Here is a 14,612-nt window from a genome sequence, read left to right on the forward strand (position 1 = left end):
CTGCAAAAAACAAAACAATCCCCCCACGCCCCCAAAACAAGACAGTATATGTTTATGAAAAGAAAACACCAAAATACCACACGACAGAAGCAATTTGGAAATTTTGCCACTAGATGGAAGCAAAGAGATATTTAAGAAAGAAAAAAAAAACAAGCAAAATGGCAGCTGTCACTAGATGTTATGTACCTGCAAAGATCAGTCAGGAGCTCAAAAAATCAAAACAAAAAAAACCAAAAACAAAACCAATGGCAGTCAAATTCTGCACTTATTCTGCATAAAATATATTTTTATTTATCTGTCATAAGTAGAGAAAAAAATATAAAGCTTTGGGGTTTATCCTTTTATGTCTTGGCTAGTAGACCACAAAGAGCCAAACTGCTTTCTACCAGTGTTTTTTTTAGACTTTGTTTTAACAGCTCATGGATCATGTAGACAATATCTACCGGAATTTAGGGAAAGGATGACATAATAATAAACAAAAAGGTGTGGTGGCTGTTGTTTAGTCCACATGAGGTAACATGACAGTGAGGTAATGGTAAACAAGTTGAACTGCAAGGATTGTAAGAAATTATGTACCTATGTAGCAATTGGTGACAAAATAAAATCTAATTGATCTGCGAGTGCTAAATAAATCATCTCAAACCATGCAGAAGATTAAAAAAAAAAAGAAAAAGCAAAACCTCAGTTTGCCATATGACAATCTGTTGAGAAACTTTACCTGATTCTCCAAAGGGAAATGTGATGTATCCCTGCAGTACCCACCACCTTAGTGTCTTCAGAAGGTGTGGCCCCTGGAGCCTTATGGATTGAGTGGAAGATGGGGGTACATCTTCAATTATGCTACAGGGGACCTCTGTCTGAGCCAGCTTGATAAGGGTGAGACTTTAGGAGAAAGGTGCTTTGTGGCTCTAATGACTCCTAAGTATTAGCCTTGCCCATGAGGAGGTGAAGCCTTTTGCAGTAAAAGAAGAGAGGCGGTGCCTGTGGCTGTGTCCAAGACTGCATTTCTGGAAAGAAGATAGTTTTCAGCGCTGTTTGGAATTTGAAAACAAGTGATTCTCTGAGTGTTTTACATTTAATCTCACAATGAGAATCTGACTTGTTATTAAGTGAAATATCTCAACAACTGCTGTTTAGATTACTTTCTTGTTAAGGAGTTACTGACTGATACATATTAATGTCTGTCTCAGGATAAACTATAATAACTCTAAATCACGTGGCTTGACGTCAGACTTTGCTTTGGCTGTTTCGCCAGTGCCTGCATTGCAGTGCCTGCATTGCAGTGCCATCTAGAGGTATTTGGGCCAATTCAGTTATGAACACACACACACACACACACACACACACACACACACACACACACACACACACACACACACACACACACACATACCACCTGGTAAACCTGCAATGTTATTATCAAGCCAATAGGATATTTTTTTGTTGTTGTTTTTCAATTCCACTTCTCTGATTTTATAATTTTGATGTCTTTAGTCTCGTCTTACTGAGCAGAAAACTGTATTTTTCCCCCTCAATCATCTACCAGCACTGTCATCAGTTTGAATAGGAGCTCTCAGTGGAAGAACCCATTTTACAGATCTGGCATTGTTGTAAATGTATGTAATTCAGACTGCACACAGCCATAATTTCTACAGAGAATCAATGTATGTGTAACAGACTAACTTTTTCATTGTTTTACAAAAATATGAGCAGGATATTATGTTGTACATACAGAAAAATGTCATTTTAACCACCAGGCACCCTTTAACAAATGTAATTCTTTTATTCTGTTTTTGCAGCTGTCCATACATCAGTACTGTATTTAACAAAGTGTAGTCCAATATTTTCATTTTTTCAATCAATTTCTTTATTTAATAAAATATTTCTTTCCAGATCTATTTTTCATGATGAAAGATAACATGATGAAAAATACCAAGACAAAACATGAACAATAACATAACAAATCTTGGTAAATCCTGCCTCTGGACTATCCCTAAAACCACATGTAGCTCAAAGGTGAAGCAATATTCATTTATGTTAGCACAGACAGAGATCCACAATATATGTGCGTTAACCAATTGCGTGTATATGTTTATACTCTGCAAAAAACATCTGTTTTTTAAAGTCCAGAAAAAGTATGCTACCAACAAAGGAAGGTATTTAATACCAGAAAATTGGCAGTGTTCATTTGAACATAGTGTTTTTAGTGGGTGAAATGTTTCATCATTCATCCAAGTGACTTTTTCGAGTGTATGCAAATGCAAAGCATTCATTAAAAAAAAGAAAGGAGAAAAAAAGTGGAGGTGTAGTCCAGGACAGTATATGTGTTTGAAAAAATGACAGATGATACCCACAGTGTCTTTGACTAAGGTAGTTCCATGACTGAATTAAACTAATGTTGTATACATTTTCTTTGGCTGGAAATTAAGTCCTATTCTGTAGTTGTTTTCTTCTTCTTTTTTGTTCTCCACAAAAGTGACAGTAGCAGACATTATGTGCATTGTGTTCCTGCACCACTTAAACTTAAGAAGTCCTTTTGCCAGGCCCTCTAATTGAAAAGCACTAATTGCTTCGCATATCCTTTGGAAAATATTTGGGAATATAGACCTAATAAGCCCTATAACATTTGTATTTGAAATCGCAAAGCTGCACCAGGTTCTTCTATGCAACAGTTGACAGCAGCCATGAAATAATATTTAGCTGATGAACTGATAAATCAACTAAACACTTTTCATAAGTATTATTCAGACAATGAAGTCTCTTACTTTGATATTCAAGTTAGTATGTACTGCAATAACAGTATGTATATATGTAGTGTTATTGAAAAGCTACTGTTTTAATGACTCTAGCCTTCACAGTTAACAGTAAAAATACAACATAAGACTTGTTATTATCCTCTCCCTTGATTCCAGCATACTTAGCAAAAGATAGGAGAGACAATGTAAAGCAAGTTACTGCTGTTTTTTTGTGTGTGTTTTTCAGGGCTGCAAATGAAAATATCATAAATAAGTTGACAATGATTTTTTTAATGAATTAATTGATTAGATTTAAAAATGCAGGATGATGATGGTGATGAAAAGAAATAAATGAGTGCATCAGTGCCAGATGAGCCATTTTTTGGGATGGTTTTCTTAAAATCTATTTTGCTTTTTGTTTGTTACTATGACCATAACAATTGAAAAATGCCTGCCTGCTGTAATATCAGCAAAATATTGGTTAAAAACATATCCGGTATATCATTGAAAACCCCTTGGTTTCTCATTAAAAATATTTTCTTGTGACCTTTAGACTTCCAGTTTATCTGGTTTACCATTATGTCACCATTAGGTGCGCTGACTACACATTTTCCATTACATCATAATGACCTTGAGCTGTCAAAACAAAGTTTAAAGAAAAGGGACTTGTATCATTTTATGAACTTTAGCACAGAAAATATTTATGTATCATTTATCAGCCAAGTTATCAGAGTGATTTTATAGAAAATATACTTGCATATATTTACTGTTGCATTTGTCACACAGTCATTTTTCTTGCAGTTTTATCAGTTAGCAAAGCATTGTGTAGTATTTATTTTAGGTTTCTCATGTTAACCTATCACCAAGCTGTGAGTGGTTGCAGTTCCAATAAACACTGACTGTTGATCATCAAAACAGTGGTCCTTGTCAGGTAAAATTTTGCAGCAAATCTGTAGAAAGTGTGTGTTACCATGATTTTACTATTTGGAAACTGAGAGATTTTGATAATTGCAAGTATGATAAGTAACTATTATTTAGGGCGTGTCAAAGGTCTCTCTGACTGTCTCTAACTGTTTTTTTTTTTTAATTAATTTTCAAACATACGTGTACAAAACTACAAACATGTCTGACTTGATATTCCAGTTTTTGTTGGTAACGGAAAAATGTAGGTTGAAATGAATACTCACAAATCTACCAGAAACAGATTACAAGGAAGAACAAGAGAAATAACAACTAAAGTCAACAGTAAACTTCCGCTTCAGGAAGTGTTGGATCGCTTATTTCTTGTCACAGTAAGACCTGGGAGATATACATGATGAATTTAAAATATGAGAAGATGAGAAATAATGATTCACTGCCAAATGTTTTGTTGTTTTTGACCTTAACATGCATTTGACAACATCTTGTATGTTTGAGTGTTATTTGAATCTTTTGTAATAATCATTTACTTCTTTTTCATTAGGTCACTAGTTTTGCATGTAGAATAACCGTGGTCAGGACCATCATGCTTATCCTGACTGTATGTGTGCTTTCCAAGTCTATGAATGAAGCAATTCTTTTTGCAGTCACAACCGACAAGTCTAAGAGTTTAAACTTTGTAACTAATATGGTTTAGCATGAATCAAATGCATTACTTTGTGAATATTCACAGTTTCATGTTGAGTGTTTCTCATCCAGACCATGCTGGGATGTTTCTCCTGTTATACAGTGGGATGCAAAAGTTTGGGCAACCTTGTTAATAGTCATTATTTTCCTGTATAAATCATTGGTTGTTACAATAAAAAATGTCAGTTAAATATATCATATAGGAGACACACACAGTGATATTTGAGAAGTGAAATGAAGTTTATTGGATTTACAGAAAGTGTGCAATAATTGTTTAAACAAAATCAGGCAGGTGCATAAATTTTGGCACTGTTGTAATTTTATTGATTCCAAAACCTTTAGAACTAATTATTGGAGCTTAAATTGGCTTGGTAAGCTCAGTGACCCCTAACCGTACATACACAGGTGAATCCAATAATGAGAAAGAGTATTTAAAGGGGTCAATTGTAAGTTTCCCTCCTCTTTTAATTTTCTCTGAAGAGTAGCAACATGGGGGTCTCAAAACAACTCTCAAATGACCTGAAGACAAAGATTGTTCATCATCATGGTTTAGGGGAAGGATACAGAAAGCTGTCTCAGAGATTTAAGCTGTCTGTTTCCACAGTTAGGAACATATTGAGAAAATGGAAGACCACAGGCTGAGTTCAAGTTAAGGCTCAAAGTGGCAGACCAAGAAAAATCTCAGATAGGCAGAAGCGACTAATGGTGAGAACAGTCAGAGTCAACCCACAGACCAGCACCAAAGACCTACAACATCATCTTCCAGCAGATGGAGTCACTGTGCATCGTTCAACCATTCGGCGCACTTTACACAAGGAGATGCTGTATGCGAGAGTGATGCAGAGGAAGCCTTTTCTCCGCCCACAGCACAAACAGAGCCGCTTGAGGTATGCTAAAGCACATTTGGACAAGCCAGCTTCATTCTGGAATAAGGTGCTGTGGGGCTGTGTGGCCAGTGCAGGGACTGGGAATCTTGTCAGTTGAGGGACACATGGATTCCACTCAGTATCAGCAGATTCTGGAGACCAATGTCCAGGAATCAGTGACAAAACTGACACTGCGCTGGGGCTGGACCTTTCAACAAGACAACGACCCGAAACACTGCTCAAAATCCACTAAGGCAGGGGTATGGAACGTTGGTCCTCGAGAGCCGGTGTCCTGCAGGTTTTAGATCTCACCCTGGGTCACCACACCTGAATCAAATGATTAGTTCATTACCAGGCCTCTGGAGAACTTCAAGACATGTTGAAGAGGTAGTTTAATATTTAAATCAGCTGTGTTGGATCAAGGACACATCTAAAACCTGCAGGACACCGGCTCTCGAGGCCTGGAGTTCCCTGCACTAAGGCATTCATGCAGAGGAACAAGTACAATGTTCTGGAATGGCCATCTCAGTCCCCAGACCTGAATATTATTGAAAATCTGTTGTGCGAGTTAAAGAGAGCTGTCCATGCTCGGAAGCCATCAAACCTGAATGAACTAGAGATGTTTTGTAAAGAGGAATGGTCCAAAATACCTTCAACCACAATCCCGACTCTCATTGTAACCCACAGGAAGCGTTTAGAGGCTGTAATTTCTGCAAAAGGTGGATCTACTAAATATTGATTTCATTTCTTTTTTTGTGGTGCCCAAATTTATGCACCTGCCTGATTTTGTTTAAACAATTATTGCACACTTTCTGTAAATCCAATAAACTTCATTTCTCAAATATCACTGTGTGTGTCTCCTATATGATATTTGAAAAGCTTGGTGAAGATTAAATGCTAGCCAAACAGGTTGATGGTGGCATCAAAGATTCATGTCATTTCAGATTAGAACTACTGTTGCACACAGTTGTAACTATCACCTTTCAGCACACTTGGCATGTAAGGAATCTTTTTAATTTACTCTCAGAACATATTTCTGTGTATCTTTGTGACCTTTTCTTTAAACACAGTGCAATATTTAAACTGAATATATTTCACAAGGAATGGCATGATATTTATGAATTTATTTATAATGTAATATTAACAGCACTAACGAGCAGAATTTTCTGACAGTGAAATATGTGACTAAAAATGCAGTGCATCAGCACCCATTTGAGCCATTTGTAGAAGCTGCAAGGTCATGTCTCATCATGCCTGATTATTAAGAGTAATTCTAAAAACTTTAAACTTATTAAAAATGTATCAGCCAGGCCATTAATTTAATCTGCAAATACTGTACATACCTGCATGTTTAAGAGGGCTACTTGAATTTTAAAGAAAAATATTTCCTGTTCTGCAGGTTGAAAGATGTAAAAGATACACTTACATTCCACACTGACTTAGAGGCTATGGTTTTAATCACCACACCTTGTAACAAACAATTATTAGCTTTTTTTCTTTTTATTTAGTTATTAGTATTATAGGCTGCAAGATCATGTCTCTTTCAGGTAGGGGGTATTTGTGCCATTTGACTAATAACATGTGATTTTTGTGAAGTTTTAAACTTAAGGAAGTAGGAAGTAACCAGGTCATAGATGAATGAAAGAATGATTTGTTTTTTTTTTAATTGTATCCTACATTGCTATTTGAAAGAACCAAAAAATGTACTTCAATTTGAAAAAACACTAGACTTAATAAAAAGACATTTTATTTCTTTCTTTATTATCTACCTTAAATCTCCTTTGTAATTTTAATGGTCATCTCTTGATGAGTTGAAAGTGTCTAATCATCAAAACTGCTTATCCAGGACAGGAGTCAGCTCAGCTTGACTGCCAGTCATTAAGCTAAAAATCTATTTCTGCTGCAGGAGGCCACACGGAGAGCAGTAACAAGAATCCCTGCATCACCCACTTTAAATCTGGAGCATTTAAATAGATCTACTGAACATTCGTTGACACATATTGCAAAAATGCACCTGCTAAGGAACCATTTCATAGAAGATAAACCTTTCTAAACTTTGAAGAAGAAATTTCTTCACAGTCTACTGACAGAATTATGCTTACCATTGTTGATTGTTGGTAGATTGGCCCTGAATGAAAAGCAAGTCCCAACTGGTTTCAGCTTCTATGTAACTTCTTACAGTGGCTTTCACTGCAGCTTGACAGAGTAATATCAGGAGATTGAGGAGCTGGTATTTGTGGCTGCAAACAACTCCCAGAAAATTCTAAAACACACCCACTTTTCTAAAGAAATCAACAAGTCTAAACAATCATGTGTTTCGTATTTCAAAGGAACTGAGAAGTTACCCAATTGGCGAGACAACTTTGTGTCCTGAAAGGTGAATAACTTCCAATAGATGGCAGTATCATGCTGATTTTAACAGGTTACAAGAACAGGCGCGCGCACACACACACGCGCGCACACACACACACACACACACACACACGCACACACACACACAAAAATACTTTTTGAGATGCATTGGGTTAAAAAAAAAGAATCTATATGTTGGGAGAGATTTATTGAGCCACAATAGTTCAAAAATAAAGATTCACTCATTTATTATATTAACAGAACCTAACAAACATAAAAGCTGTCAAAACAAAATTTTATTGGCAAAACAGATATAGATTTTAGGTAGATTTTTCTGTTTTAAAGGGTAAATAAAAAGTTACATTTCTGGATTAAAATCCAAAATATTATCCCCGCCCCCTCCAATAAATAACTACTACCAGGATTAATTTTCCCCTGAAAACACTAAATGACAGCTGACCCTGTTTAATATTCCTCTCCTTCCTCATCTTCTTCAAATGAATCAATCCCCACCTCTTCATAATCCTTCTCTAGAGCAGCCATATCTTCTCTGGCCTCTGAGAACTCTCCTTCCTCCATGCCCTCCCCAACATACCAGTGAACAAAGGCTCTCTTGGCGTACATCAGGTCAAACTTGTGGTCCAGTCGGGCCCAGGCCTCAGCGATGGCTGTGGTGTTGCTTAGCATGCAGACAGCCCTCTGCACCTTGGCCAGGTCTCCACCAGGAACCACAGTTGGAGGCTGGTAGTTGATACCCACCTTGAAGCCAGTAGGGCACCAGTCCACAAACTGGATGGTGCGTTTGGTCTTGATTGCCGCAATGGCCACATTGACATCTTTGGGCACCACATCACCACGATACAGCAGACAGCAGGCCATGTATTTACCATGACGAGGATCACACTTCACCATTTGGTTTGAGGGTTCAAAGCAGGCATTGGTTATCTCAGCCACTGACAGCTGCTCGTGGTAGGCTTTCTCAGCAGAGATGACCGGAGCATAGGTGGCCAGAGGGAAATGGATACGAGGGTAGGGCACCAAGTTGGTCTGGAACTCTGTCAGGTCAACATTCAGGGCTCCATCAAAACGAAGTGACGCTGTAATAGACGAGACTATTTGGCTAATAAGGCGGTTGAGATTGGTGTAGGAAGGACGTTCAATATCAAGGTTTCTGCGGCAGATGTCATAAATAGCCTCATTGTCCACCATGAAGGCACAGTCAGAGTGCTCCAGGGTGGTGTGGGTGGTCAGGATGGAGTTGTAAGGCTCCACCACTGCTGTGGAAACCTGGGGGGCTGGGTAGATGGCAAACTCAAGCTTTGATTTTTTGCCAAAGTCAACAGAGAGTCTCTCCATCAGGAGGGAGGTGAAACCAGAGCCAGTGCCTCCACCAAAGGAGTGAAAGACCAAGAATCCTTGAAGACCAGTGCACTGATCTGCCTGTGTGGAGAAAATATCACAAAGTTTGCTATTTGTGCAGAGTGGGATTTGAATGTCAGATTTTGTGCAGTTGAGGGCAACATTAAAGGGAATCCCCATGTTTTAATTAATCACTTACCAGTTTACGGATCCTGTCAAGGACAGAGTCAATGATCTCTCGCCCAATGGTGTAGTGTCCACGGGCATAGTTGTTAGCTGCATCCTCCTTTCCTGAGATCAGCTGTTCAGGGTGAAAGAGCTGACGATATGTTCCTGTTCGAACTTCATCTGGGAAATCAAAAGAGCAAGCGCTAAGAATACAAATTCATCTATTATAGGAAGTGCTTTTTATTAAATGTTTTTTTTGTTAAATTAAGGCCAAATTCAGAGCCCTACTTACCTATGACAGTGGGCTCCAGGTCAACAAAGATTGCTCTGGGGACATACTTTCCAGCCCCAGTTTCACTGAAGAAGGTGGTAAAGGAATCATCATGGCCACCGATGGGCTTGTCACTAGGCATCTGGCCGTCTGGCTGGATTCCATGCTCTAGACAGTAGAGCTCCCAGCAGGTGTTCCCCATCTGGACACCAGCCTGGCCTACATGGACAGAGATGCATTCACGCTGCAAGACAGAAAAATGAGCAAGATAACATAAATTCAGTGTATATATTCACACATATATACATACAGGAGAAAAGGAAACACAGATTACACTAAAATACCACAAATTTGGGCATAATTATATTTTACAATTGCTGTCAGAATTCAAGCAACCAATCTGGAAACTCAGCCACTAGATGGAAGCAAAGATGCGTGAGAAAGAAGATTAACAAGCAAAACACATTTTTGCTGCAGCTGTCACTGGATGTCATGCATTTGCTATGAGCAGTCAGGAGCTCAGGAGCTGGAATGGAAGCTGAGTCCAGAGAGCAACTAAGCATTTGTTATACTTTAAACATGACCTAAATTTAAAAAAAAAAAAAAATCAACAGTTCACTGGCAAGCAAAGCCTGCACTGTTTTCCTCAGTATTTTTATGCATGTGAAGCCTAAAATAAATTGAAAAATGGTTTAGCTATTCATTATACAGAGAACAAAAGAAGGCTTTTTGCTGTATCACTTTACATGTCTTGGGTGTTAGATCACACAGAGACAGACTGCTTTGTGGTAAAACTTGATTTTTCTACCAGTGAGATTGTTACAGTCTGACATGCCATTTAAATGCTGAAAATATTCATATTTTCAGATAATGGGATGATGTCTCGCAATTTTATGTAAACGCTATGTTTTCCAATAATATGAATGCCAGAGAACAAACCTAATCTTTGAACTTCAAGATCCAGCTCATAAAACTTTAAACTGAATGCTAGCCTCTTGTTGGGAATTTTGTGTAAACTCTGAGCTATACCATCTTTGTTTGGGGCATACATGAAAAATAAGTCTACCCAGTTTATATTTCAACAACTTGTCACATGTGGTACTCTGTATTTCCACACTAGTTTATGTCAGGCAGCTATTTTTACATGTCCCCAATTTTCCCTTTCTCTGTGAACAGATGGTGACTCAGACCACCATGGTATTGGTGGTGTAAGTTTTCTAGAGAGTGACCATATTTCATTTATTGACGCAAATATACTTGGATATATTCACTATTTTAAGTCTTATAATTCACATAGCCATTTTTCTTGCAGACTTATCAGTGATGACCCTCATACTTGCCTAGGCTTCTAGGTTAGCAGAGCTTTGTGGAACAGTTATTTTGGGTTCCTCATGCAAACCTGACACCTAGCTGTGAGGGCTGGCTATTCCTGTAAACACTGACTGCTAGTCCCCAAAACAGTAGACCTTTTGTAACGTATCTGTTGAAAGTGTGTGTTAGAAGGATTTTGCTGTTTGGAAGCTGAGATATTTTTATGTCTATAAGTATGAGTACAGTAAGTTGTAGATATTTAGGTCTTTGTCATAGATAAATCTCTCTCCAACTGTCAAACTTAATTTTCATTCAGACTGTCAGGGTGTGTCGACAGAAACACAAACATGTCTGAGGTGTTTCAACACTTACTTGACATTCCAGTTTTGTCAGTGGTTAAAAAGCCCGCGTTGGAAATAACTAGTCACAAGCTTGACACATACGGAGTGTAAGAAAGGAAAATATAAAGACATAATAATAGTTTGTAAAAGATTTTTTAGGTCAGGAGGCATGGAAACTGATTTCTTAATGCCCACTCTCACAGTACACGTTTGGAAAAAAAAAGAGATCAAGAATCAATAGATGAATAATATGTCATGTATTTTGTTCATATTGTTTTAGAGTCCTCCAAGAGAACCACTTGCCATATAAATGGTCACCTTGTATAATTGAATGTTAGTTGAACATTCGGTTATTACCATTTACTTGCATTTCTTTGTGCCAGTACTTCTGCCTGTATATAAACCTTGGTCAGGTCCAACATGTAAGACACATTTTGCCAGTCTGACATTCATTAATCATTTTGAGTCTTGAGCCACATGCACTGTATAATACCGCACTTGCCCCAGAATCTGCTTTATCTAACCTAAAACCTACTTAATGGATTTTCATAGTTTCTAGTTGATCATTTCTCATCAAGACCATCCTGCGATGTTTTTCCTGATATAAACCCCTTAAAAATCAAAGCATGTTTCTGGGGATGGTTCAACATTGAATTCTGATAAATAATTAATATGTCTAACTTCTGATAGTTTTAAAATAAATCAAAGTTGCTGACCTATTTGAAAAGCTGCATGGCGAGGATGCAATACTAGCCAAGCAGGTTGATGGCGCCATCAACAATTCATGTAACACGGTTTTAGCTGTCACCTTTCAGCACATTTGCTCTGCAGATTTTGGATCAAAGGAAAGCCTCTCTTTTGAATTTAGCACTTCCAGAACATGTTTAGGTGTGCCTAAAGTTGTCGTTAAGTGTAATACTTAGCCTGATTGTGGAATATATATTGCTTAAGGAACGGCACAGTTTGTGAATTTATGTATAGTGCTCTGTCTGTGTAGATGTATTAATTTAGGACATTGTTATATATACACTAAAGAAACAAAAGAATCCTACAGTTGCCATACAGGAACTAAATGTTATGCATTAGGTCAATTTAATCAAGCTGGGTATACTGTAGTGTACACAGTGATACCATTTGGTTTAAGCAGTACTGACAGTACTAACAAGCTGTGTTTACACTACACAGAGCAAACAGAGGTAAAAGGTCAGGTGTGTGTGTGTGTGTTAGCTGAATTTCCTGACAGTTAAACATGTGACTAAAAATTCAACATAACACAGTAATCACATCGCACATCAGAGCCAATAATTGAGGGTCCAAGATCATATCCATCTCAGATGGGAAAGGTTTGTTTTATTTGATTATAAACAGGTGATTTGTATTTTTTAAAAATGATATTTTACATTTTTATTTTTGAAAATGTAGAAAATAGGCCATGAATTTAATTTATGCCACTGTTTGTTTAACATGACAAACAAGAAATTATTTCCTGCTCTGCAGAACTACACACTGAGACTTACTTTGGATTTGATAATAGATGTGAGACATACCTACATGCCACACTTGCAAAAGGGCTATGGTTGTAATCAACGCACGCCTTATAGCAAAGAAGTATTTTTATTTATTCGTATTCTCAAAGCTATTTGAAAGAACCAAACAGTTCCCTAATTTGAAAACCACTAGACTGTTAATACAGCAACCCCCCCGCGAGTAAAATTTGCTTTGTATAGCTTGTCTCTGGTGAGGTGAAAGTGTCTAATCATCACCACTGCTTATCCAGGACAGCAGTCAGCTCAGCTTTACTGCCAATCATTGAAGCTAAAAATCTATTTCTGCTGCAGGAGGCCACACGGGGAGCAGTAACAAGAATCTCTGCATCACCCACTTTAAATCTGGAACATTTAAATAGATTCGTTGGCGCATACTGTGGAAATGCACCTGCTTAGGAAATATTTCATAGATGATAAACCTTTACTAAACTTTGGAGAGGAAATATTTTTACAGTCTACTGACAGAGTTATGCTTACCATTGTTGATTGTTAGTAGATTGTCCCGTCAAAGAAAAAAAACGAGTTGCAGCTGGCTTCAGGTTATGTGTAACCTCTCACAGCGGCCGTCAATGTGGTCCGAGTGAGTAAGTAATGTCAGGTGGGCGCGGAGCTGTTACGGTATATTAGGCTGCGAGCCACTCCCACTTGTCTCTGACGTGGACGCGCGTTTGGAATGTGCAGGGTAGTGTAGCACGGACATAGTTGAATATATATAACTGTGAGCAAGATGCACGAGAAACGGAAGAAAACACTGAACTTGATCCTTTATGTAGTAGAAGAGAAGACGCTAACTATTTGTACTGTTTTTGAAAAAAGGTGGCCATAAAAGGTCATGTTGTCAGCGAGTCATTTTTCTTGTTGTTGTTACAAGACCTTGTTGGATTATTTTTGGTCACAGCACCATCAGCAGAAAATACTGTGCATTATTAGCTCTAAAAATGCCTGAAAATGGGTGGAGATGTGCAGTCATGCTGTCATTTAACATTTTGAAAGCTAGAGGTCGTAGTAGTTTCATTGTGACCCACTGAGTAAGTAAATGTGTGACAACCGACGTCATGTAGTCTTTGTTTTTCCCTCTCCCGTATTGGAACCTGCAATTTTTTTCATTACCTCTGCCAAGGAGGTCATGTTTTTGGTAGCATCTCCATGTCATTCTGTTTGAAAAGACGATGGCTTGAAAGGTTTTGAGTGAATTCTGATTAAAATTTGTCAGGGTTTAGAGCACAGGTGTCGAACTCCAGGCCTCGAGGTGGTAATGAACTAATCATTTGATTCAGGTGTGTTCACCCGGGGTCTTATTTAAAACCTGCAGGACACCGGCCCTCAAGGCCTGGAGTTTGACACCCCTGCTTTAGAGGGAGTTGATGATAGCCATCCATTAAAATTTGGCTTACATCCACCAAGGCCCTCAAGTTCAACTTAATGATTTACTGATCGAAAACTGACAAAAAGTTTTATAACTTAGTAACTATGACTACAAGTTTGAACTTTTACCTTGTCTTCAGTGTCAATAAAGTGATCTGAACGTCAAAGTGTAATATAGACCTATTCTTATTGCCATTCCCTATATGTGCGTATAGGGAATGGCATGTGAGGAATCTAAAGATTAATTTTGTTTGAACCTCTTTTGCAAAGTCAGATTAGGTCAAATGTTCACAAAATGTCTTTTATCTTTAAAACTATACTTAAAATTCTGCTGCCTTTGTTAGTATATGGCAAGATTTTGGAAGTGATAAACTTCCACTTGTCCTTGTTGGGTGAGGGGGTACTATTGCGGCTACCAAGGCAGACCTTGGACAAGTTGCCAGTCTGCCACAGGGCTAACTAACAGAGAGGCTGAGAACCAGTTGCACCTATGAGCAATTTGGAATCACCAATTAACCTAACCCCATGAGTGGCATGTCTTTGGATTGTGCTTTTCTTTGTCTCACCCCCAAACGGTCATGGACAATGGCTGTCCTCTGGCCCTCCTCTCTGAACGTGGTTCTGCCAGAGGTCCTTTCCTGTTAAAAGAGAGTTTTTCCTTTCCACTTTTGCCAAGTGCTTACTCATAGGGG

At 38.2% G+C, this 14,612-nt stretch overlaps 1 protein-coding gene across 1 annotated transcript; it reads right to left on the reverse strand.

Annotated features, from left to right (window-relative positions):
• Positions 1-7,842: 7,842 nt before the first annotated feature.
• Positions 7,843-13,137, reverse strand: LOC134644183 (tubulin alpha chain-like). Its single transcript, XM_063496947.1, has 4 exons — positions 13,033-13,137; positions 9,378-9,600; positions 9,117-9,265; positions 7,843-8,998 (listed from the first exon to the last, which is right to left on the reverse strand). The coding sequence occupies exons 1-4, from the start codon at positions 13,033-13,035 to the stop codon at positions 8,024-8,026; spliced, it is 1,350 nt and encodes a 449-aa protein (XP_063353017.1). The 5' UTR covers positions 13,036-13,137; the 3' UTR covers positions 7,843-8,023.
• Positions 13,138-14,612: the final 1,475 nt, after the last annotated feature.

This window comes from Pelmatolapia mariae, linkage group LG16_19, assembly GCF_036321145.2.
Source record: "Pelmatolapia mariae isolate MD_Pm_ZW linkage group LG16_19, Pm_UMD_F_2, whole genome shotgun sequence".
Taxonomy (NCBI): Eukaryota; Metazoa; Chordata; class Actinopteri; order Cichliformes; family Cichlidae; genus Pelmatolapia; species Pelmatolapia mariae.